The sequence below is a fragment of the Muntiacus reevesi genome, chromosome 6 (genome assembly GCF_963930625.1).
Source record: "Muntiacus reevesi chromosome 6, mMunRee1.1, whole genome shotgun sequence".
Classification (NCBI taxonomy): domain Eukaryota; kingdom Metazoa; phylum Chordata; class Mammalia; order Artiodactyla; family Cervidae; genus Muntiacus; species Muntiacus reevesi.
In genome coordinates, this window is record NC_089254.1 from 11,422,336 (window position 1) to 11,449,100 (window position 26,765).

Sequence of the window (26,765 nt, forward strand, 5' to 3'; positions counted from 1 at the left end):
TTCCTATTTTTGTTCAGGTCAAGTTCTATCATTAAATGGATTTTCTATGAAGCTATTTTAAAAATTGATATCTTTGGATTTGGAAATAGCAGATAAGGACTGTGAATTTAAAATCATATAGTTTTCTACAATAATTCAATGCAGAATTTCTACAAAATATGGTTTTTTTTAGCTTGATTTTTATACCTAGGCAGTTTCTTCCTTGTTTTTAATCCCACTTAATTAAAAATGCTATTTGACAAATGAGGTCACAGGAATGACAGAACTACTTACCTGCAGATGTCCTTCATTTTCACCTGTAGCTGTTAATCCGTAAGCACTGATCACATGCTGTGTCCAGTCTGCATCTGTGGGACAAGGCATGTGTTTACCGCACTGCTTTTCTTCCTGAGTAAACAGGAAGACTTATTTCCCAGCGTCCATGGTGAGTATATCTGGGTAATAAGATATTACCAGTCAGTAGAGTACAGATAAGAGGGATAGGAGCCATTTCGAAGACCATCTCTTACAAACACAATCCACAAGACCTTTCAGCTTTAATTTCCTATTCTATAGAAGTCCTGGATTACATGTGTTCCAAATCATTCAGCCTATGCAATGGAGGAAGGCTGACATGGAGCGGGGGCTCTGATGTGACTGAACGGTAAACTTTCACAAGGTTAAGACACTGATTTCAGGGATATGTTTGTCACATCAACACAATTCACAACGTAATCTTCTTCCTGCATGAAAATCAATCCTACATGAAAATTGAGGCATGAGACCCCAAAGATGGAGCAAAAATTGACCAGGCAATTCTTCCTTACATATGACTCTCCTGCATACCACACGTTAACTGGCAAATCGTGCAAAACTGTGGACTGAAATGTCAGCTAGTAAGTACTAGTGATGATAATTGCCTTTAAACCCTGACTGTCAAGAACCCTTGATCAAGACATTTTGCTAATAGCTCATTCAGCTTTCTTTCTGAGTTTCTCACCTCCAGTGTCCATAGCTTCTCGGAGCTGCTCTGACCTGGGTTTTTCTCCAGAACACCAGCATCTCACCCAGCCAGAGCCTGGCAGTGCAGGGGAGTTAATGCCCCCCAGAGCAACTCAACTACAAGATGGTGAATCAGTGGATGAGAAGTCTAACCTTCTGTCATGTGGTGGGAAAACTCCGCGGTTCATGCTACACAGTTCACTAGAGGATCCCAGTGGGACTGAGTCATGCTTTCCAGAACAGCCAGATTCAATGACATATCCTTGATTATCCTTCTAACCTCCTCACCCTTTCTGCTTCTATACTCTAGCTTCCTGGGATTACCTCCCAAAATGAATGGCCTGTTTTGGAGAGAACCAAGCTAATTCAGTACTTCTGTGTTGAATTTATCTATAAATTCAATCCATTTCATTCCCAATTGGTTTATTAAAAAGGAATTTTGTATTGTTTGCAAAGGATGCAAAAACAGACATTAGTCAAAACGGACAACAAACTAGTTATTGAGGTACTAGGGAACAGATTTCTGACCCAATAAAATCCACTTTTAAGGCTGGTACTTTTCTGTTTGGGCTTCTTTTATGTAAAATCCTCACCAAAAATCATGTATTCTAGTACGGAGAGACTTACAGTCTGTATTTTCAATGGGAGTCCTAATCATTTCTTATGTTCGTGGCATTGCTTTGAATTATAGTATGTGTACCTATTGGCATAAGGCGCTTATTTGTTTATCACTTTTTTCCTTCAGTGAGCCATTTTTGAACCATTGATCCACATTTGTGATTGGGAATGTAAAGCAGTATTATAATGGTCAGCAGGAGCCTCTGAAAAGTAGATGCTGAAATGGAATTGCAAGTTCAAATGTTTATTGGGACCTAAGCTGTGAAAGAGGGGATGGAAGCAGAACTGGGCAAGGAAACTCTTCAACCTCAGGGAAAATCTTCAACCCAATGATGGGAATCTGACTTCTCTGAAAGGAAAGCGGGTGGAGAGGAAGCAGGATTGGGAAGGAGGTCATCTGACCACAACACACATCTGACAAAATCACAGCCAACCCAATAGAAAGCTCCTAAATAAAGATTTCCCACTCCAGTATTCTTACCTGGAGAATCCCACGGACAGAGGAGCCTGGCAGGCAACAGTCCATGGGGCCGCAGTCACTCATGACTGAGCGCACGCGCACACACACACACCCACACACCCACACACACACCACACACACACACACCCACACACACACACACCACACACACACCACACACACACACACACACACACACACACACACACACACACACACACACACACACACACACACACACACCAGGCCCTGGAACTCAGATCATACTCAGTCACGGCTGGAGGACAGCTGCCCACACACACACACACACACACACACACACACACACACACACACACACACCAGGCCCTGGAACTCAGATCATACTCAGTCACGGCTGGAGGACAGCTGCCCACACACACACACACACACACACACACACACACACACACACACACACACCAGGCCCTGGAACTCAGATCATACTCAGTCACGGCTGGAGGACAGCTGCCCACACACACACACACACACACACACACACACACACACACACACACACACACACACACACACACACACCAGGCCCTGGAACTCAGATCATACTCAGTCACGGCTGGAGGACAGCTGCCCACACACACACACACACACACACACACACACACACACACACACACACACACACACACACACACACACACACACACACACACACACACACACACACACACCAGGCCCTGGAACTCAGATCATACTCAGTCACGGCTGGAGGACAGCTGCCCAGGAAGGCTCTGCCTTTCCTCAAAGGCCAAAGGCAGATTCTGAAGGTGCTAACAACTGGAAGCTCTCAGCTAACCACTCTCCTTCCAGCTGAATGGCAAATTCTTTCCTGAAAGAAGATCCAAGCAGCACGCCACCATGGCTGCCATGATATTAACAAATATAAACATCAATATGAAAACTATGTGATAAATTACCTACGGTGAACTGCAGCCTATTAATGGAACGTAAAGTGAGATGATCTAACCACAGAAACCCTTGTTGCCCATGTACGATCTTTTAAAACGTGAGACTTATTAATAACATAGTAAGATTTCAAAAACATAAGTAACATTTTAATTTTGTGAAATGTGAATAAAATACCATCCCTGCCTTTTTCTGTCCATTGGATTCTGGCGAACACTCAACCTTATGTACCCTGCCCTTTTGCTAGCCATCGGAGGGATAACTGTAACACAAACTGTAGCTTATTCGTGAGTGTTCAGGGCTTCCCAGGTGGTACTAGTGGTAAAGAATCCACCTGCCAATGAAGGGGACATAGGAGATGCAGGTTCGATCCCTGGGTAGGGAAAATCCCCTGGATGTGGAAATGGCAACCCACTCCAGCATTCTTGCCTGAAAAATCCCATGGACAGAGGAGCCTAGCAGGCTATAGTCCATATAGAGTTGTAAGAGTCAGATATGATTAGTAACTAAACCACCAACACCACATCCTCTGTTAATTCCCAGGAAGGTGTGGTTAGGAGAAGTTTCAATGTCAAGGACAAGATAGAGTATGCCCCTCTAAGTGGAGACAAGTCGTTGCACACAACACTGACAGGGAATCTTTTTGGATTCTGGAATCAGATTTACATAGCATTTGTGTACCTCTGAGCAATTAATTAATAGGTAACACAGAAATCTGCCCAGAGCAGATTAAGAGATTTTCCAGATGGTCTAGACCACAAGGTTTCCCAGACAGCCTATGAGCTTATCTGATGGACACACTGGTCTAATAGTGTCCTCGATGCATGAGGCAGGCCAATATGTTATAAAGACACTCTGCTAAGCCTTGAAAGTAGTGCTCCCACAGGAGATCCTGGGGTTTGGGAGCTAATTCATGTCACCAGCAGCAGGTAACTATTCTCTTTTTGAGTAACAACTCCTGGCATGCTTCTAAAACCAAATATGTGATTATAGAGTCAGGGCAAGTATGCAGTCTGGGCAGCCCTTCATGAACTGTAGATCTGAACTGTCAGATCCAAAGAACCACATTTACTAAAACACTCCAAGAAGTAGTTTATAAAAGAACAAGCTTTACAGGCCACAAAGGTATTTAAGTAAATGTGTTACTCACTTGGAACACAGAAGCATACATTTATATATTACAGGAAGTGCTTAATAAAAACCTCATTAAATAAAGAATAAATAGGTGAACCTGTCCTAGCAATGAAAGATTCCCACTGTACAGGCGGCAATCAAATAGTTTCTGAAGTAAATCTTGCCAGACATGAGGCTTCATTAATAATATTTATTTTAAAGGGGCACTTTTTATTGTAACAAATATAAAGTCATCAATGTTTTACAAATTGTCAAAAATGCCTTAAGTACAAAAAAAATTAGTAAAATGAATGTTATACTGTATATTATTTGGTATATACTTAATACTGTTAACATGCATACCATATGTCAGAAAAGCTCATGCATTATTGGAAGAGAGAAAAAAAATAAAAGTGCTATATTAAGACTTCCCAGGTGGCTTACGTAGTAAAGAATCCACTTGCAATGCAGGAGATGTGGGTTCAATCCCTGGGTCGGCAAGATTCCCTGGAGGAGGGCATGGCAACCCACTCTAGTGTTCTTGCCTGGAAAATCCTATGGACAGAGGAGCCTGGTGGGCTACAGTCCACGGGGTCCCAAAGAGTTGGACACAAGTGAGTGACTGAGCACTCACGCACGCAAAGCAAAAGTGCAGACTGTCTGATTACAAATTCATTGCTTCCGTTAGTTTTCTTTCTTCAGGAATACCATTTACCTGCAATGTGTAAGAATGAATATGAGTGTGAGTTAGACATGGACAACTTTTAGACTTTGAGCAAAACAAATTATGGCAAGGCGTAATTTTCTATCTTCTTAACATAATTATATTGCATTATTTCTTTGCATTTGGTTTTCAAAAACAACAACAAAAAACAGGAAAGTCTAAATTAGTCCTCTCCTTCCTGGAGAAGGAAAAGGCTACCCACTCCGGTATTCTGGCCTAGAGAATTCCATGGACTATATAGTCCCTGGGGTCGCAGAGAGTCAGACACGGCTGAGTGACTTTCACTCTTGGGTCAAAGTTATAATGTTTTATATTTCTCAAAAGGTACGGTCTGAAAATTCCTCCCATATTAAACAAAAAGAATGAGTCTTGACTGTGGGATGCTTGACTGCATTGTTACGGCTCTTTAGAAAAAGTCATGTGGGTAGGAAGGACAGAGAAAGTGAGAGAACCTGAGGGGACATCGGAACTGCTGGCTTGGGCCCGGTCTAAATGGCAGTTCTACTGTCTGCTCTTAAATGCTCTATTATCTGAGCTAGCGCTTAAGTTCAGGATGACAACCCCAGCAGTTAGTTCATTTCTTAAAGTTCTGATGATCTTTTAAGAGAAAACAACTAACTAAAGAAAACAAACTTAAAAAAACACTCTCCATTGGCAAATTCCATAGAGGAAGCTCAAATAAAATACTTTGATATCCAAGCAACAGACACTGTACTTAAATTACCTTTATAAAGAAAACTGTGGTACCAACACAAGGCTTCGAGGTGCTTGCAAAAAGCAAATTATGTAAACCCTGCACAAATGCTGTTGCCTCCTTGTGATAATAAGATAACCAGGATGGAGGGACAGAAAAGTTGTTGTGCCCATGAAAATACTGAAAAATCCATAGCACTGAATCTATGCATGTGCACAGAGAATGGAATAAAATTGAGAAACAAACTATTTTCTCATTCAAATGAATAGAAAGGGAATAAGGAGTGTAACGTGCCCATTGAGCTCTTCTCTCCAGGAGTCACAAGTCTATTTGGTGTTACATTTATCAGAGGAAGAAACACAACAATCTATCATAATTATAAAAGATGCTAGGGTGGTTTCTCTCCCTTTAGCATTTAGGTACTTTGGGGACTCACTGAAAACGAGAACAAGTCGAAAAGAACCAACAAGAGATGGTGCAATAATATACCCCAAATTACAGAAAAATATAAGAAAACAAGAAGGTAATAGGCTGTAGTGTTAACTAAAAAGGAGATGAAAGCTTTCCTGACTGAAGCAAAATGCTTGTTTCCCAAAACCTGTTTTAGAAAAATAACTTAGAAAATTAGGCTGAACAACCTAAAATCCCCCTAGGGAAATTCATTGGCTCTTATAACACTTGCTCAGGCATAATCTGTCTTTTTATTTGGAAATGGTGCCTATTACTAAAATGTAGCAAGCTAGCAAGTCTACTTGCTAAAAATTTATGAAGAAGTGAAGTCACTCAGTCGTGTCCGACTCTTTGCGACCCCATGGACAGTAGCCTGCACCAGGCTCCTCTGTCCATGGGATTTTCTAGGCAAGAGTACTGGAGTGGGTTGCCATTTTATATGACTATTAAATAAATCTCTCCAACATCATATACGTAGGTTTCCTTACTTCCCCCAATGGAAGGGGAGAGAAGTAAAATTTAGATTTTTTTTTTATATATTCAAAAGAACTATCTACTATTTTTGTAGATATGGTCTTCCTTCATTCCTTGTCTGAAATAATTAAGAAACAGAGGAAAGACCTCTTAGGAGAGAGCGAAACCTGAGGTTAATGAGGAAGAAGTTCTAGCATTTTCATTGTAGAAATACCCTTTTAAAATTTTATCTCTTGGAAAAAAAAAGTCATGAAATTAGAGTTAGTAAAGAGTCATTTATTTCTTTGCTCTTTAGACAACACACATTTATAGCAGTTTGTTCCTTCATCAATCACCTGAATGCTCACATGGTAGAATCACTGCATCAATATATTGAACAGTCTTGTTGAAACATGTTAACATTTAATTAAAACAAAGCAATCAAAATTGTGGGGAAAATTCGTATAAACGTTATCTCATGCTTAACATCTGATGAACAACTTCATTATACTTGCCTCAAATCTTTGAAAAGTTGTCAAACGAAAATCTCCTTAAATTCCCGAAAGCATTAATAGAGAAGATAATTTTTTGAATGAAAATATGCAGATTTTCTATATGTGCCTAAAGTTTTAATGAGACTTACTTAATAGCTTCCCCACCACAATACCACTATTCATACTCAGAATTCCACATCCAACTTACAGTTTTAAAACTTCTCTTGCTTTTCCAAAAGAGCTACAAAGGCATTACTGGTTGCTTGGCAATTAGAACTAGGAATCAACCACTAATTAGAAGACAATCATGAATAAGTTATCTACTTGGTACAGAGATGAATGAAATAATTGGCTGTGGAAAATTTTTAGGGACACTTGAAAGAAATAAACTTAAAGAAAGCAAGTCTTAGGGAAACAGAATAGTCCAGGGAGAATTGTCCGCCATCTTGTTATTGGTCATGTTATAACAGCTTTTTAAAGCTGCATTAAAACCAGGCCAACCATTTCTCCTTTATCCCCCTGAAGCCTCAGTGATTAGTCACAATGGTTTTCTTTTGTAAGAGTCAGTTTCAAGCTGCTCACTTACTGAGACAAATCCTGGAAGCATCCAAGCTAAGAATCTTTCATACCAAGGGGAAGAATAGGGAGCTTCGCTGAAGGAAGGGGATTTTATTCAGTCTTTCTTAATTAGACAGGACCTCCATGGACGCTTTTGCTTTAAGATCATTTACTCTATGTTTATCACTCTGATGCCAATCTATGCAATAATCTAAGCTATTATTCTGAGGTTCTAACTCTGATTAAAGAATGACACAACTGTTTTGTCTTACTTGGTAAAGCTAAAGCTTCATAAATTATCTACTACTAAAACAATCTTTTAATCTATTACCTTCATTAATAAACATCAACTTACTACTTTTAGTACTCACCTGTGGTCTGCTGTTGGGGAATTTGAGTCTGATGTGGCAAGTTCCTAGAAATGATTAACAATTTTTAGTAAAACTATTTTTATTCACACACATGTAAACAGAGAGCAGACACATTAGAATGAAAAACTTTACAGCTAGGAAGGACCCCAGAAATCATCTAATCCAGCACAAATATGGTCCCCCAACCCTCACAAGTTTATGGATGAGGAAACTGAGGTCTGAGAAAGATGAGTAATAACAATATTTGATAAGATTCAAGGAGCTTCTACTACCTGTTAAACTCCATCTCGCAAGAACACAAGGAGGTAGGTATCAATATTATTTTTCCCAACTTACAGATGAGGAAATAGGCTTAGAGGTCCAAGGCTACATAGCTAGGAAGTGGTAGATAAACATGTGAATGCAGGGGCTCCTGGCCGTGTGCCTATAACCTGTACACTTTCAGATCCAGGTCTAGATCACATATACACACTCACAGAACAACATGTATCACCATCTTCCATCACTGTGCCAAATCCATGCTCCTTCATCTAACTCCCACAAATGACACTGGCTATCCACCAACTGGACAAAAGTACAGAAGTCCTCACTGACTGTCATCCAGTTCCACACCCAAACACTTGGGAACCCTTCATGAGTCTCCTTGGTCTCCTGAGAATCTGCTCACATCTTCTCCATCTCTACTGCTGCCTTGGTGGAAGCCATCACCATTTCTCATTCGGATCTTTGCAACTGGTCTGAATTGTTTCCTCATTCGCATTCTTGCTTCCTTATCATTTACTGTGCACATTGCAGTCAGACGATCTTCCAAGGCGCCAATCTGACTATGTCATTCAAATGAACATGTATCATTATTTGCTTACACCTACCTATGAACTAAGTTTCAAGTTTCTTAGTGTGGTATAAAGTCCAACCCAATATATCTAGTTCCTATATGGAGCCCTCCCTGCACCGCTTGAAATGGAACCACCACCACCATGGCCTCTATTATCTCTTGCCGCCAACTAGTTCGCATTTACTCTTGCAAACTCAACCCAAAATTTCTTAGAGTGGCCTTTGGTTACTCCCATAATTTAAAGTGTTCCATAAGGAATGTTAATTAAAATATTTAACTTATTACTTTTAATTTATAAAGTAACATCTCAAGTACCACCTCTTCAATGCCTCTTTCCTCTCCAAGAATTCCTTCCCCAATTAGGTTACCATTCATGAAAGCATACACATGCTGACTGTCATTGTGTTTCTCCTCACTTAATATTTAATTGCCCCAAAGTGCCTTACAATGAGAATGTTCCTATTTTGTATATAGCTAGCAGTAAGTATACAACATTTGAATGAACACATACAAAGATGAAGATACTTAAAAAGATTCACATAATGTACATGTTCACTGACACACATTCACCCACTCATTTTCATATTTTGATATGAAAACTAGTTTACAACAATGTACAACTTAGATTCTGTGTAGAAGAAATTCTAGGAGTCAATCTTGCAACAGAGTAGGGCTTGATCTAAGCCAGGGATTTTCAAGGTTTTTTTGTTTCTCTTCAGGAATGGAATTCCTTTTAATTGAAATCCTAAGCAGAACTCTTGATGTACAAAAGAGATAAATGTGAGGTTGCCTGGGTTGAAACAAGGGAGCCAGGAATGCCGCCTCCTTTGTTTTCTTTGCATCTCATGCTGGCCCCTAAGGCATTTTAAAGAAATCTCCAAGAAACAGAGTTTGAAAACCACTGATCTGAATCATTTCAGCCAGGCAAATATTATGCTCCAAATACAAGGACCTAAACTGGAAAACAGTACATGCTAGTTAAACACTGTTTAAACTCTTAAGCTAATCCATAGGAATGTTAATGACTTCAAGTGATTTTTTTTTTTTTAATTTCAGTTCTATTTGAAAGATATGGTTAAGGAAATAAAATCAAATTTAATTCAGTTTGAAGAAGTTACTTTATAACTCATCTCAATAATCACATTCTTTTTTTTGCTATTACCTATCAGCCCTATTTATCCTTGCGAGGTCTCAGGGAGTATTTTCCTTTGTTTATTCTTTCAGTACTTCACACAAGGTATTTATAGTGCTTTTGATCACAAAAGTAAAAAGATGAATTTACAAATTACGGAAAGGACATTAAGTTATAGATTTAAAGAGGGAAAAACAAACATCTTTACTACCAAAGTCAAAAATGCAATTTCATTGGTATTTGGGAAGGGGATATTTGCCGCTTCAAGGGGAAACAAGAGTTCTGTTTTAACATCTCAGGTATAACTAACTTTGGGTCTATTCTACATTAGAAACAAATACAATATACCTCACACACACACACACACACACACACACACACACACACACTTTCTCATTTCCTATCATCTCTAGCTCTATTTAGCCTATTAATGGATTTCATCAATACATTTTGACAAAACAGAGACACCATATAGGACAAAAAAAGTCTCTCAAAAACCCTAGATAAAGATAACCAAACTCAAAACTCAAGCTGTGAATGAAGTAGCTGCCCCCCACTCCTACCCCACTCATTGGCCAGCCCCCTTACCCTTCTGTGGAACAGTTTTCAAACCATAGATCAGAGTCAACCTATGCCCTGTAATTTCTTCTCTAGCCTTCATTTTTCCCCCCTCTTCTGCTACAACTTTCTAAATAGCAATGGGCTTGGTTAGGTTTGAAGAGAACTGGTTAGTTGAGAAAGTGCCACACACAAATCAGCAAAAAATTCAGAGAAGTACAAGCAATTGTGTGTGCTACATTGGTTTAGAGATTTGAAAGTATCTGCTGAGTGTGTCCCAATTGGTTAACGATGTACATACGCTCCTTGCAACTCCAACGGAAACTTACATGAGTTGCATATATATAAGCACAGTGTGTACAAAAAAGGTGCTCAACAAAAAACGTGTGGAGATTCAACACCCTCTGTCTCCAAGGTGTATACACATAACTGATTTTGAGGTTGTCCAAACTTGTGGCTACATGTGAGCCTATGAGTGTTAATGTACCTATGATGGGCATATTTGAAGTACATATTTTATTTAAAGGCTGAAGGGAGATACCTCATAAGAGTGCTGCTTCGGGCATACTGAAAAAATGCCCACTACTGACTTTGCTATAGCTGAGCAGAGAATGCAGTAAGAAAATGGAAACGTTTTCATCTTTGGTGAAAGCAGGCTGCTAAAGGCAATTAGACAGGAGAGTGGGGTCTGACTTCAAAGAGAAGTCCTATAATCCTTCAAAGAAAGGACCTTTACAAAGTCATAAGACTATTTAGAATAATGAAGTTATTAAAGGACTAACAGAAAGATTATTATGAGTAAACTGAATTATGTAGAGAAAAGATTTACAAAAACTGTAATTCTCTGAATTATTAGCATTAATTATTGTCTATATTTACTATCATTAATTACAGGCATTTAAATAGAAAATTATGTAAATTAGCTATTGCACAGACTCTATCCTTTAAGATAGCAAAGGTAATAACTTGCAAATTAACAAATAAGTGATTTGGGGGGAGTACACAATCATTTATTATTTGTATAACCATTTTAAGGTAATTTGATGCTCTTGGATACCCTGTAGAGTCATCCTGTGAATAAGGCAGATGATTATCAACTCATATTCCCACTTGCTTGAAGACCCAGAGCAAAGAAAGGTTAAGTGATTTCTATAAAAGCTACAGAATCTGTGCCAGAGTTGAAAACAAATGACATTAGTTTAGTTACAGGGAACACAAAACACTTCTCTTGTGAATTAGTATGGATTCATTCAACAATACGAAATAGTAACATCTTTTGGGGATGTCTCAATTATCAACAAAAACTGGTATTACCAAACCTTAAATTTTCTACAAATTCTTTTCTATAGAAATGCTGATTTGGGTCCTATGACTACTTTTACTAAGGAATCAAGTCATTATTTGGCTCAAAGAAGGAAGGATGGACACAAAGAAATTGGAAACATCACCACAATTTTAAATTTCAAGATCTAATTTTAGTTAAAATCAATGTAGAATATACATGCAATATAAAGAATAAAGGAGATATTAGTTTATTTTAGGTTTTTCCCTCCTACTTTTATAAAGCTTTTATACAAGTCTAACACAACTTTAAAATGGAGCCCAAATCACTAGAACCAAAATCCATCAGAGAGATATACTTATCGCTTTTAGTGCATCCTTGCTGAATTTTTTAAAAAGCCAATGACTCTGACATATCCTTGGCTGCTTGACACTTCTTGTCAACAAAGAATTATTATCTTCATCTCCAGAAAGTCTCTTCAACTGATAATAACTTTTATTGAAACTTAATTTTTTATTTATGGAATTTTACCATGAAGTTGGTTCTCACTATTACCCAAGGGAAGACAAATGGAAAAATACTTTAGGTAAAAGCAAAATGATTAGTTAATAAATATCTATAATTAGAAGACTTAATTCTACTTTTATACTGTTAATTTGTAAAAGATTAAACAGAACCTACTTCCTGTTTTGAGGGAGACCCAATCACCCTGGATTAAGTGTTATGTTTAGCATAATGAATAAGGAAAATTTTGGAACAGCCAAGTAAAACCTTCCTGGAAAATGTTTGGGTACCTTCCCTTATCATTCCTTACATAAACTCCTCATTGAAGATGCCTCCCATGCAGGAAAATCAATTGATGTTGATGTTGGTATTAGAAAAGGATAATGAGGAGGCAGATCTATCCCAAAAAAGACCGCACAATACATTAAATTTAAGAATAAATCATTTTTTAGAAATTTGAATCTTGGGGAGCCTCCAGTCAACGCTTTCCATAAAACTGCAAAGTGAGTGCAATTTCCTGGGTGGTTTTTATCTTTTCAAGGTTTACCATTTCTCTGTCCCATTAAGACATCATTTTCTAGTCATCACTCACCTCTCACTTCTCCACACCATCCCCTTCAGCAATTTAAGGGGGTGTGAAAGTACAGAGGCTGATGGGCATAATAAACTCAGGAAGGCCAGCACTCTAGACTGCCCCATTCTCTTTTGCACAGACCCCTCAAGGGGAATTAGGAGAAACTGTTCCCCCTCCCACCACCCCTAGCAGAAATACCAGAAAACCTGAATCCTAAAACGGAAGCTCTTTAAATATTTAAAAGCTGGGATTCCCAATTTTATTTCTCTGGCTCCACCATAATACACCCTAGAGGCAGGGCCCTGGGATCTGTATCGTTAAAGCCTCACAGGGGAGTGTGGCCTGAAACTTGGTTTGGGAATAACCAGACTAGATTATCTCTCAATAGTCCTTTTAGGGCCTAAAATCCTATGCCTTGGAATTTGACTTTCTTAATTTAAATTATTGTGTGTTGGTCGCTCAGTTTTTTTTTTTTTTTTTTTTTTTTTTAATATTATTTTATTAGTTGGAGGCCAATCACTTTACAACATTTCAGTGGGTCTTGTCACTCAGTTATGTCTGACTCTTTGTGACCCCATGGACTGTAGCCTGCCAGGCTCTTCTGTCCATGGGATTTCCCAGGCAAGAATACTGGGGTGGGTTGCCATGCCCTTCTCCAGGGGATCTTCCTGACCTAGGGATCAAAACCGGGTCTCCTGAATTTCAGGCAGATCTTTATCATCTGAGTCACCAGGGAAGCTCATAATTTAAAATAATATAAAAGCTTATCTTGGAGATACATCATGTGTGCTAAGTCATGTCAGTCGTGTCTGACTCTTAGCAACCCTATGTACTGTACGTAGCCTGCCAGGCTCCTCTGTCCGTGGGATTCTCCAGGCGAGAATACTGGAGTGGCTTGCCATGCCCTCCTCCAGGGGATCTTCCCGACCCAGGGATCCAACCTGCGTCTCTTACATCTCCTGCATTGGCAGGCAGGTTCTTCACACATCAGTTAACACTATATTATGTTTTTGATACTACATCTTTTGGTAAGAAACATAACATCGAATCACAGCAATGATTCTTTGGGCAAAGAGAATTTACTATGTTTTTAAGTTTTGTTTTTTTTTTTGATGTGGACAATTTTTAAAGTCTTTATTGAATTTGCCACAACATTGCTTCTGTTTTATGCTTTGGTTGTTTGGCCAAGAGGCATGTGGGATCTTAGCTGCCCAACCAGGGATCAAATCCACACCCCTTGCACTGGAAGGGGGAGTCTTAACCATGGACCACCAGGGAAGTCCCAAAAGCAAATTGACTTTTAAGAATTACTTGAGAGTGTGCTTTCTAGCAATAAATTGTAATAAGTCAGGGAACTGCTTTTAGTGGAAAAAATTCTTCCTATTAACGGTCACATACTCACTAAGCTACAAAGATAAGCAATTAAGCACAGATGTAAGAAGTGTGACTATACTTCAGGATGGGGGACACCTTACAGAAGACCTGGCCAGTGCGCCTCAAGACTGTCAAGGTCATGAGAAACCAGGAAGGTCTAAGACACTGCCTAGAGCAGAAGAGACTAAAGAGATATGCCGATTATTGTGTCCTAGACAGAATCTTGGAGAAGAAAAAGCTCATTGAGGGAAAAACTAGTGAAATCTGGGGGTGGTGGGGGGTGGTGGGCAGAAACAGTCTGAAGTCTGGTTAATAGTAAAACAGAAATGTTGGTTTCTTGGGCTTCCCAGTTGGTGGCAGTGGTAAAGAATCTGACTGCCGATGGAGGATACACAGGAGATGCAGGTTCAATCCCTGGGTCAGGAAGACCCCCTGGAGGAGGGCATGAAAACCCACTCCAGTATTCTTGCCTGGAGAATTCTATGGACAGAGGAGCCTGGCGGGCTATAAAGATGTGCAAAGAGGTGGACATGACTGAAGCGACATAGCACACACGTGATGTTGGTTTTTTAGTTGTGACCAATGTATTATGGGGTAGTAAGATGTTAACAATGGGAGAACTTTGGTGGGGTATCTCTGTGAACTCTGTATTATCTTTGCAACTTTTATGTACCTTTTAAATCATTCCAGAATTAAAGTTTATTGAACAATAAAGACATTGGGGCTTCCTAGGTGGTGCACGTGGAAAAGAGTCTGCCTGTCAACGCAGGAGACACAAAAGATGTGGGTTTGATCCCTGGGTCGGGAAGATTCCCTGGAGAAGGAAATGGCAAACCACTCCAGTATTTCTTGCCTGGAAAATTCCATGAACAGAGAAGTATGGTGGGCTACAGCCCATGGGGTCGCAAAAGAGTCAGACAAGGCTAAGCACACACACCAACAATAAACACATTAGCAAACAGCAAATAAATGTGCTTTATATTTCTATACATGTAATAATTTTAAGCCTGCCTGTGCTGTCTCTCTAATCTGAAAAGGAGAAGGAACAGAAAATAACTTCCTGTTTAGCAAGTGCCCTGTCTCCGGACCTGCTCCAGTTACCCTTTCTACTATCTGTTCAATCACCTTGCTTGTAGCCTGAATCAGAAATCCTATAGGTCAATGATCACAGTATCTATTGCTGACTTGATATCAAGACTGGTAAATAATCTAATCCTGGTTTTGACCTAATTTAAAGTCTCTTATCCATATCTCAGTTTTATTATCTGCAAATGATTAAACATTTTTTACTATCTAATTTAAGGGGCCAGTCTGGAGTCATATGAAGCATTCGACCAAAAAGAAGATTGTGTAACTGATAAATAACTGTGGCAGCCTCCCATTACACAGCGTTCCGTAGACTGCGCTGTTACAAGGATTGCTATACATCAGATTGACTTGTTTAAAAGACCCAAACAGGTTTCTATGCAGCTCTGAAGAAAAGCTTTGGATGTTCTTGAGCCTTGCTTTAGTTCAGTTCAGTCGCTCAGTCGTGTCTGACTCTTTGTGACCCCAAGAACCGCAGCATGCCAGGCCTCCCTGTCCATCACCAACTGCTGGAGTCCACCCAAACCCATGTCCATCAAGCCGATGATGCCATCCAACCATCTCATCCTCTGTCGTCCCCTTCTCCTGCCCTCAATCTTTCCCAGTATCAGGGTCTTTCCCAATGAGTCAGCTCTTCAAATCAGGTGGCCAAAGTATTGGAGTTTCAGTTTCAATATCAGTTCTTCCAATGAACACCCAGGACTGATCTCCTTTAGGATGGACTGGTTGGATTTTGCAGTCCAAGGGACTCTCAAGAGTCTTCTCCAACACCACAGTTCAAAAGCATCAATTCTTCGGTGCTCAGCTTTCTTTATAGTCCAACTCTCACATCCATACATGATCACTGGAAAAACATAGCCTTGACTAGATGGATCTTTGTTGGCAAAATAATGTCTCTGGTTTTTAATATGCTATCTAGGTTGGTCATAACTTTCCTTCCAAGGAGTAAGCGTCGTTTAATTTCATGGCTGCAATCTCCATCTGCAGTGATTCTGGAGCCCAGAAAAATACAGTCAGCCACTATTTCCACTGTTTCCCCATCTATCTGCCATGAAGTGATGGGACTGGATGCCATGATCTTAGTTTTCTGAATGTTGAGCTTTAAGCTCAACTTTTAAGCCTTGCTTAGAAGTCAAGATAAACTTGCAACCCTATCTTATGCCTAAATATTTCTGATGTCAAATCTGAAGGATAAATACAAAATGATGTAGCTATCCACATTATGAAGAATAAATTCAGTAAAGTTAGCATGCCTCTGTGAAGATGAAACTCACGCCCTTTCAGAAAGAGTTTAATAAATACCAGGCAGCTCTATCCAAGGATATACCTGGTTATCAAGTTCTGTAATGCCTCATCAAATATAGTATCTCATTTTAAGACTGAGAATTCAGTTTTATCCAAATGACCACAATATTTATATATGTGTGTACCTGAGCTGAAACAAACCTTCAAAAACAGGTTAGGAGCAAAGGCTGAATTCGCGTAAAGGACAATTGTGATGAACCTGATACAATAAATTCCCTATTTTCTGGCATGGTTGGAAAATGAGGTTAATCACATATTCTGGCTTATAGAGAGTTACCATAGAGACCATGCACATATTATCCATTTCCAAGAATAAAAGAAAGATAATATACACTCAACACTGAAACTACATCGAATGTAATTTAATTTTCCTCTGATGAGTCAGACGCACTTGATGATCTTACAATGCCTCAGAATAATCATTGTGAACATCATCAATTATCTATGTACCCTATTTATATAGAAGTGCTAGTTAATGGACTTTTTCCATTAGCAGAAATCTGAATAATATAAAGGTTTTCTGGACTTAAAAATACATGTATGGTCAAATTGTTGCAAGTTCAATAAAATAATCTATTGCATTTGCAAATAGAGAGATCTGGTCAACATAATGACAGTCTTGATGGGGTTATGGAAGGACCAGGAATATACATTTAGTTATAAACTAGATAGGAAATTTTATTTTGCTTGGGTATTAGTAGCAACATTGCCAAATCCTAATCACAGAGAATCAAAATAAAGCTTAAGGAGTTATCCTTATTCTCAACATATATAGTTAGAAAGTACACCTAAAAAATGACCCAGCCTTCTATCCTCCCTTAAAGTTTTACTGACTTTTTGTAAAATCATACTCCATTTCCCCATCCATTATAATGAACATTCTCCTCTTCTAAAATTTGACAGGATTTGTTATTTTGTCAGTAGAAGATTCCCAAACTTCTTTCTTTAGATAGCTACCTCTTCTGACCTTTTCCCATGGATTCACAGGGCATATCAATATGCTAAAGGCTCTGAGGACTCCCCCAGTTTAAACCAAAAAACAAAAAGTTCTGTTTCTCAAATTTACTTGACTGTTTCTTTTTTGAAGATATATATCATCAACCTTTAAAGAACAGGTATTGACATTTTACTAGCATTCTTAGGGAAAGGATGTGAGAAATAGAAACTTTAAAGAACTCTTCAATTCTTTTCAGCTTGCATATAAATGATAAAGCTGTTCATCATTTTCATCTAAGAAAGACAGGAGAGATTGCAAAATTGTGAACTATTACAATATTCTTGAGTACTGTAATATTCAACATTCTTGAATTTCCAAATTTTTCTCAATGGTTCCTAATAATCCTGGCAAAGAGGTTTCACAGTGACCCCACTAACCATTCAAGGACATAAAAATCCATCAGTTCCATTCAGTACAACTCGATTTTGTGAAACTTTAACATTTATATCCTTGATAGAATATGGTTTCCAAAACTCGAACTTTTAAATATATGCCATTTTCCCTACTGCTAATAGATTGAATCAGTTACTTACACCCACCCCCACACACACACGTACACACAAATATATACCTTGGCCTATTCAACAATAAGGGCATACTGCTAGAGGACTTCAGGAAACTATTCATAATACTTTTAAGAGTTTCATGCTCTGCTGACTGAGCTAGCTAGGCATACTGTCATAATACTTTTAGATTGTCAAAGTCTTTTGGACAAATTTATAGTCTGTCTATACTACTCACTATTTTAATTACTATTTAATCTTCAAATTACCACATGTCATTTACATGGCTGTAAAACAAGCATTTGCAAAGTAAAAATGTACCTAATATGCTGTCCAAATAAATCTCTAATGAGTAAGAGGTTACTTTTATATCATATCCTAACATTTATGTGTGAGTATCTCTGTATGTATGTATGTCTGTGTGCTGGGGGTGGGAGGGATAGATATATTCATTCTATCTACAAAAGTCAACTGAAAAAGAGAAGATTCTCAAAAGCAAACTGTGACTTCCTTAGGGAAACTGAATTTAACCCATTTAACATATGTTTAAAAAAGTAAGAGTCATGTTCTTCGAAATGTATGACACTTTGACCTACAATTTCTTTACACTAAAATGGAGTTTCTAGATATATAACGGGTTCTCAGGAACAACTGGGCAATCTCCTCAACTAATTTTCTCTACACTTACCCCTTACAAAGGCCTCCTCCAAGCTTTCTGACCACAGTCCTTCTAGCACAACAGAGAAGGTCTGTACTAATAAAGTGTCTTTACAGCCAAAATTGGAACTACTCATTTTAATATAGAAGCAAATCATTAAAAAAATAAATAAAGCCTTAAAAACTCTGAGGCAAAAAATTTAGATTAAATAGCTCTCTGGTAATAACCTTAAAAAACAGGTTAACAGAACCAAATAATTCTAATCATAGCTTTAAAAAATAACCAATTTGCTATGCTTTAGGAAATGCCTCTCTTTTCACAATTAACTCATCTCTGAGCAAGCATATGTGGAGGTCATTCCTTGTGCTAACGTTAAGGTGAACGTCATCTTGTTTAGATTAGTGAAGGAAAAAAAACATTTCCTCAAAGTAATTTTATGTATTTGCCGTGGGGTTAGGATCTACACTGTCAGTGTTCTTTGGGTACTTTTCTCCTCCAGTTATAAACAAACAAATAAACAAACGCAACCATAATGAAGAGCTCTGTCTTGAAAGACATTAAGCAGATACATTCACGCATTAACAATGACGGTTCCAAGCGACACTTACTGCTGTGTCTGCATCAGTGGCATATTGGTGCTCTCATAACTGTCTGTGTGTAGAGGGGGTATGATTTCTCCAGTCACAGGATGAAATACAGGAAGCGTGGACAGGGGCCATGCTATCTCTCTATTCTTGGACATGTCACGGAGTTCTTTGGTAGATTTCTGAATAGCACTATGATGGACCAGCTGGATGCTAGGTCAAAAAGAAATAAAACAGCACAGATTTAAAATCACACATTAGCTCCACAGATTATCAGTTTGAAAAAGTTACAAAATACATATATATTTTTAAGTAAGACGACATTATTGCACTTTGGGCATTCTACAAGTTATTTCAGAAAAAGATAAGTTTCACATACTTTTAACATAACAAAACTGAAAATTAGAAACTAACTTTTAAATAAACGTTATTTCTCGTTAAACTAAGCTATAAAGCACTGTGTTAATATTACAGCCCTAGGTAGCAAACTACTCTTCTATTTAATCTCTATGATTAAGACAAAACTACCATAGCTTTTATACTGTTGCTTCTGATGGGGCATTTATACATACTCACATAAGTTTCATTTTATGGTAGGTTATTACTGTAGATTCAGGAATACGTGTATGAAAGGTCTTTTCATCTGTTCTCTGGTTTATAGAAATGCAGATTGGGAAATCACATCATATAAATGGCAAGTTAATATTCTGAATCTGAAATAGTTCAGGTTTAATTTTTACCTATATCATCTTAGTTTTCACACCCTTTTTATTCTCTACCCCTCCTAAATTTCTCTGTTTAGAAAGCAGCTTTCACATTTATGAAATTAACTATGAAAGATGATGAATGAAAAAAAAGCGTGACACAGATGTATGGCGCGTGATGAGCAACTGAGGCGTGAAAAAGAAATGACAAAGAAAATAACAGGAAAGAAGACACTTACTCTGGTGTTTGCATGTTTCTCTTTTCCCTAGAAACAAAACAAAATTTATGAATTAAATAATAGCATTGAAATTTGGAACATTAAGACTATATGCTCATGGATCGCGCATGAGGTGGAAATGCTGACATTGTTACTATTAAGTGCAACCAGGCACCATTTGCCAGCAGGTTTATGACATTACTTGGATGAGTACACATACAGAAATGGAATACTGATGAGAAACACAGGAAAAAATGGGAAAAAATGGAGACTAAGCATCAAGCTCTTGGAAACAAATTCTATGACATAATGAAATCAGGCTACATGAAAAAATGGAAGAATTTGTTACTTGCTGCTTTATTAATATTTTATCATTTGCTTTGTCACCCTGACTTCCAGATAATCTCGGGAGATTATTTTAATTGACACAGATGTCCTGAAAGCACTAACTATTCATGAAGTAAAGACTCAAATTATCATTTTATTTTCATTAATTTACTCCTAGATTTATATATATCTACATATGTACTTTTAAACATTTAGGTTGCACTGCCCTGATTGACATCCAGAAAAATTGCAAGAAGAAACCTGACCATCATTTCTGATCAAACTGAGGGTGAGACAATTTATTTAAAGTACAGTTACCATGACAATAGGTCCCGCAGTCTCTGCTTACACAGGACGGCTTATATAACCAAAATACCTAGCTTCAATTATCCTTGGGACTGTTTTGGCAGTATGAGTTTACATTTAGCCTTAATCATTTTTGAATATAATAATTACAACCTCTAGTTTACTAGACTCAAAACTATTTTAATTCATTTGAAAGGAATAAAGTACTGTAGTTTGACTTGAACATAATTTCATTTATAAGGTGTTTTATGAACTAAATGAAACTTGGGTTTTAATGGAATCTTATATATTATCTTAGAAGTTCTATAATTCTTTATTAGTGTTTTAAAGTACTCACACTCCTTCCCGTCGGCAGCACATGACATAAGCAAGTATTAGAAAAAGGACCAATGCTACTGCCGAGGGCACAGCCAGTGTAACTAGGAAATCCGTGTAATAGTCTCTGCTTTTCAAAGAATCAGAAGGGGGTTTGTACTCTCCACCATCAGGCAGAATCCCTTCTCCACGAATCACTTCCTGATAGGTGGACACTTGCTTTGTTTTATCAACCTGATACAAAAGAAGATAATTACACATGAAATTAATAGTTGCAAATATGACAGCTTAAGATCTAGACATACCAAGACAGACTAATTTCTAAAAAGCAACCTTTCCTGATTGCTTTATCACCTTGAACTTGCAATTATTTATGGGAACTAGGAAAAAGTAATGAATGAAAGTAACAAGTTAAAAGTTGATATTGGTCTTTCTAGGTCCTTCCGACAACACATATACATACATATATACGTACACAAAAAATGTGTACATGTATGACTGTCCTTTTTCACTTTACTTCCCCCAAAGCAAAAATCCTCCACATGACTATGCATACTTCTTGTTTCCTAGTGACAAATCTCTAGTGCAGATGTCAACAAACCATCAACTGACTGATAACCAGCATGCAGGTATGGTTTCTAAGGTTAGTAAAAGAGAGGAAAAAAGAAAGAGGGAGAGAGATGGTTTCTAAATATCTACAACTTTAATCCTCTGCCATCCAGTAGACAGAAGTCATTTTTAGGAAAAATAAACTATTTTCCTTAAAAATAGTTTAAGGAACATTCAATGCTATCGCCTCATTAAATTCTATCCCAGGCTCAAAACATGTACAACACTTGTACTATACTAATTTACCTCTACATTAATTGAATTGCTTTCACTGAGCTGCATTTAATTATGCTAAAGGTTTTACTGGAGGACACAATAAAATAGCCATGGGAAATTTGTTACTACATTTGTTCCCTGCCCTAAAAAATGTTGGGAGAATTATCTGCAGCATTTTTCGGTATTCTCGCCCTTAAACACCACTTGAAGAATTTTGCTAATGATACAGTGCTAATAAAAACTTTATCTTCTGCCAAGGAATTGATGCTCTGCCTCCTTTAAGAATGAGAACTAAATAACAAATTAACTTCCTCATTTTACCAGGGACATTAGGAGGCTTATTATCAAACTTGACCTTAGGCTTTATGTTTTGGTAAAGAGCAGGTCCTGGTTTTCCAGTTCTTTTATATTTGCTCTATTATGCTTATTATCTGACTCTTATGTAAGCATCCTGAAATCTTCTGTGGTAAGATGTAACCTATACATACATACATGCAAAAGGAAAAAACAAAAATTCCCAACCTTTCTTTTTATGCAGTCTCGCCACAGAAAATGCAGTCTTCAAAGCATGTCATTTTTAACCCTTTAGAAATTAGATAATTTTCCTAAACATGAATAGTGTACAGCTCAAGCACAGGGATAACGGCATCACCAGGGTTGTCTGTCTACTGCTCTGATGAGAGGCACCTATTTAAGGTACGACTGTAGCCACTCCATCTGTTGTGCCCTTCTTATCATTAGCACATGGCCAAAATATTGAGCTTTGCAAATTCAACATTCATCGAATAGAACACATAAACCACACAGCATCTGCATACTTCTACTGAATTTGCCAAAACCGAGAAAGAAAGAGCACTATTTTCCTAAGGCACATGTGACCTGGAAAGAGGAGTCTGGGGCGCAGGGCCACGGGTGCTAAGTGCTTCAGTGTGAGCAGGGTGTTCTCCCGTCCCGCATCTGGGAAAGGCGCCTGCAGCTGGTTTTCTAAGACATCACGTGACAGTTGTGTTTATGCGTCAGTAACTTTGTTAAATGTCAACTTTAAACTTAGACCTAACTCACCACCATCTTTAAGAGTGGACTGAAGTTAAATCTAAGGGTCACTAGACAAGTAAACTAACTTCCAGAAAGGAGGATCAAAAATATAACAGAAATTATATGTACAATATCATATGTATCTGACATACACATGAAATCTTACTCATATGTTCCTAAGTCTTTGAGCATGCTAATTAAAAAATGATTCGGGGAAAAAAATTAATATTTAAGGGGCTCTGGGTAAGATTCTAACTTTCCTCTTCCTTTTATTCTTTGATCTTTCCCGACAATGAGTTTCCAGGACACCGAATCATAGCACAATTTTGCTTTATTTTCAGATTTATCATTGCACTCCAGTCTTGCCTTCCAAAGTGGGCCAAGGCAGCATATTTGAGGCTTCCTGCCCATATTACACTGACTCCAACACTTGACTTAGTAGCCACCTGGATGTCCGGGGGATCGTTCAGACCACCTGCCAAGCTAATCCGGCCCCAACAAGTAATCAAGAGTAGACTGAGTACAAAAGTGGAGGTACAATTTCTTAAACACATGCACTGTCAACGGTCTCACCAAACCCTTAAAAGTCAAGGGACGTCAACTGCAGTTAACAAAGGAAACCCGGGATATGTTCCTAAAAGCAGTTCAGGTTTTAGTCAAATGCTATCTTCGGCCACATCACTGATAGTTATAGTTGTAAAAACAAAATAGAAACTCACCAATGAGATTTTGCACCAGTCAATGTAAAATTGAGTACGGAATTTTTTGTCACATGTTATCACAGGCTCCATTTCTTGACTGCATCTCAATTGATTCTGTGGATTTTCAACTTCTCGTAAACAAGAAGAAAACGGGACGTCGGCACCAACCATGACATAAACGCTGCAAAAATGTGAAACTCTCAGGTTATCCTTTAAGAAAATTGGAAACACTGAAATAAATCTACCCTGAAAGCAGGATTTATCCTTTTGAATTGAGGGATTATCTAGAATCATCCCTAAGGTAGGGGCCTGGGCTTTAAAAGCAGTGATTCATGTAGGGGCTTCTTTTCATTCTTTCCTTTATTCAACCAATATTTACTGAGTGCTTCGGTGGACAGACACTCTCTTGACTCTGTTACTTTCTAAAAATTTTTTCACCCTGTATCACATTTGATTAGGTTTGATAGACTCCATTCAAAATATTCTTAAATTGTTTAAATAATATCATCACTAAGATAATTATCAGTAATAATTCTTCATCTAATTTCATTTTAATAAGATTGTGATACTACATCCTGGCTTGTGGAACTGCAGGAGATCTATTCTTTCTAACCGTTTCAGGCTTTTCTACTGCACAGACATCCTGACTGTTAGATTCCTCACACAAGGTCTCTAAATCTTTATCTAAGAAGCTAATGTAAGACGAAAAACTACTGTTTGGTAAACACAAATTAGGCAAACAAAATTTATTTTCTTGATATGTATCTTGGCAACTAGGGGAACTCAATTGACTAACAAGAGTTTCATAATAAAAGAGAAGACAGAGATAATAGTGTTTAATCTTGGAGCAGCTTGAGCAGCTAGGAATTTCAAAGGTCTTTTCAAAAGAAAAGGGAAAACCAGAAAATTACTCTAAATAAATATTATTTCTTTTCTTAATGACAGTGCCATAATTACTTATAAATGGAATAAACCCATCAAAATTCCTGCTTTTTTACAGAAATTGACAAACTGATCCTAAAATTCATATGAAAATTCAAGTGACCCACACAAAATTCTTGAAAAAAGAAAAACACAGTTGGAAGACCCACAATTACCAATTTCAAAACTTACCACAAAGCAATAGGAATAAGGAGAATGTGGTACTATCAATAAGGCTTGGCATGTAAATCAATGAACTAGAATTCAGAGTCCAAAAATAAAATCTTTAGCAAATTGATTTTGTCACGGGTGCCAAAACAATTCAATGAGGGAAAGAACGGTCTTTACAATGGTACTTTAGAACAGCTGGATACCCACATGCAAAAGCAATAAACTGGACCCCTACCTCACACCATATAAAAAACTGACTCAAAAAAAAAAAATCAAAAGCTTAATGTAAGGGCCAAAACAATTAAACTCTGAGAAGAAAGCAGGAACAAATTTTAATGGCCTTGGATTAGGCAGTAGTTTCTTAGTTATGACACAGAAAGTTCCAGCAACCACAGGAAAAAAATTAACTGTATTTTATCAAAGTTTAAAACTTCGTGCTTCAAAGGGCATCATCAAAAAAGTGAAAAGGCAACCCATAGAATGAAAGAAAATATTTACAAATCATACATCTAATAAAGGACTTACACCTATAACATATAGAAGACTCTAACAACTCCATAACAAAATGACAAATAACCCAATTTTAAAATGACAAAGGATCTGAATATATATGTCTCCAAAGAAGAGATACAAATGTCCAATAAGTGCATGAAACAATGTTCAACATCATTATCATCAGCAAAACAGACATCAAAACCACAATGAGATACTACTTCACATCCATTAGAATGGCTATATTGAAAAATACAGACAACAGGAAGTGCTGCCCATGATGTAGAGAAATTAGAGCTCTTCTACTCTACTGCTGGGAATGTAAAATGGTGCAACCACTTTGGAAAACACCCTGGCAGTTCCTCAAAAGATTAAATACAGAGTTATTATATGATGTAGCCATTTCATTCCTAAGTACATACCGTAAGAGAAATTTAAATACATCTATCAAAAACCTTGTACAGAAAAGTTCATAGCAACATTCTTCATAATAGTCAATAAGTAGAAAAAATTTAAGTACTCATCAACCATCAAATGGATAAAAAGTAAAATATCCATATAATATTACTCATCCAAAAAAAGCAATGAAGTACGTGTACATACTACAACATGGATGACCCTTGAAAACAATATGCTAAGTGAAAGACTTTGGTCCCAAAGGACCACATATTGTGTGATTCCATTGATATGAAATGCCCAGAATAGGCAAATTCATAGAGACAGCAAGTAAGTAAATTGCGGTTGCCTAGAGTCAGGGGTTGTAGTGGTGGTGACTGCTAATGGGAGTGAGAAGGGAGTGTTAGAAGGATAAAAATGCTCTAAAATTGACTGTGGTAATAATTGTACAACTTTGTTAATAAACTAAAATACACTGAGTTATATATACTTTAAATAGGTGAATTGTATAATATGTAAAATATATCTCAATAAAGCTGTTTTTTAATGAAGTGAAATAAAAGCAGGGCACAAAAATTCAAAGTTATGTTACTATGAAGCCACACCCTTAATTAACAGCTGTGTCCCAGAGCACAATTACACAGATTCATCTGGATGCGCTTTATGTCAAGTCAAAAATTTCAGAAAAAGTTCAGAAAAAGTCGATGTAAGAAACCACTGGTAAAGAATTCACATGATTAGTGAGTAGAAATACATTCCATTTACAGGAATATTGCTCCTTCATAAAAAAGAACAAAATAATATCTGCTGCAGCATGGGTGGCCCTGGAGATCGTCAAACTTGAGTTAAGTCAGACAGAGAGACGAACATCATATGGTATCACTTATAACAGAATCTAAAAAATAGTACAGATAAACTTACTAATAAAACAGAAATAAAGTTACAGATGTAGAAAACAAACTCATAGTTACTGGTGGGAAGGTAAAGGGTAGAGGGTGCGAGAAGGCATAAACTGGGAGATTGGAATTGACATATACACATTACTACGTAAAAAATAGATAACGAATAAGGATCTACTGCATAGAACAGGCCACTCTACTTAAT

The 26,765-nt window shown here is 37.6% G+C and overlaps 1 protein-coding gene across 6 annotated transcripts in view; it reads right to left on the minus strand.

The window, feature by feature from the left end:
- Positions 1-4,295: 4,295 nt before the first annotated feature.
- The window catches only part of SGCE (sarcoglycan epsilon), a 71,215-nt gene continuing 48,745 nt past the window's right edge, over positions 4,296-26,765 (minus strand). For 2 of the 6 annotated variants that reach the window (XM_065939558.1, XM_065939560.1), the window contains exons 6-11: positions 23,700-23,862; positions 21,143-21,354; positions 20,194-20,220; positions 19,275-19,463; positions 7,859-7,902; positions 4,296-4,669 (exon numbers count right to left, since the gene is read on the minus strand). In XM_065939558.1, coding sequence (XP_065795630.1) covers positions 4,647-4,669; positions 7,859-7,902; positions 19,275-19,463; positions 20,194-20,220; positions 21,143-21,354; positions 23,700-23,862 — 658 coding nt within the window. In that variant the 3' untranslated portion in view covers positions 4,296-4,646. Of the gene's footprint in view, positions 4,830-7,858; positions 7,903-19,270; positions 19,464-19,826; positions 19,901-20,193; positions 20,221-21,142; positions 21,355-23,699; positions 23,863-26,765 lie in introns of those variants that run through there. The other 4 variants (XM_065939564.1, XM_065939561.1, XM_065939559.1 and 1 more) reach the window with 3 other exon arrangements.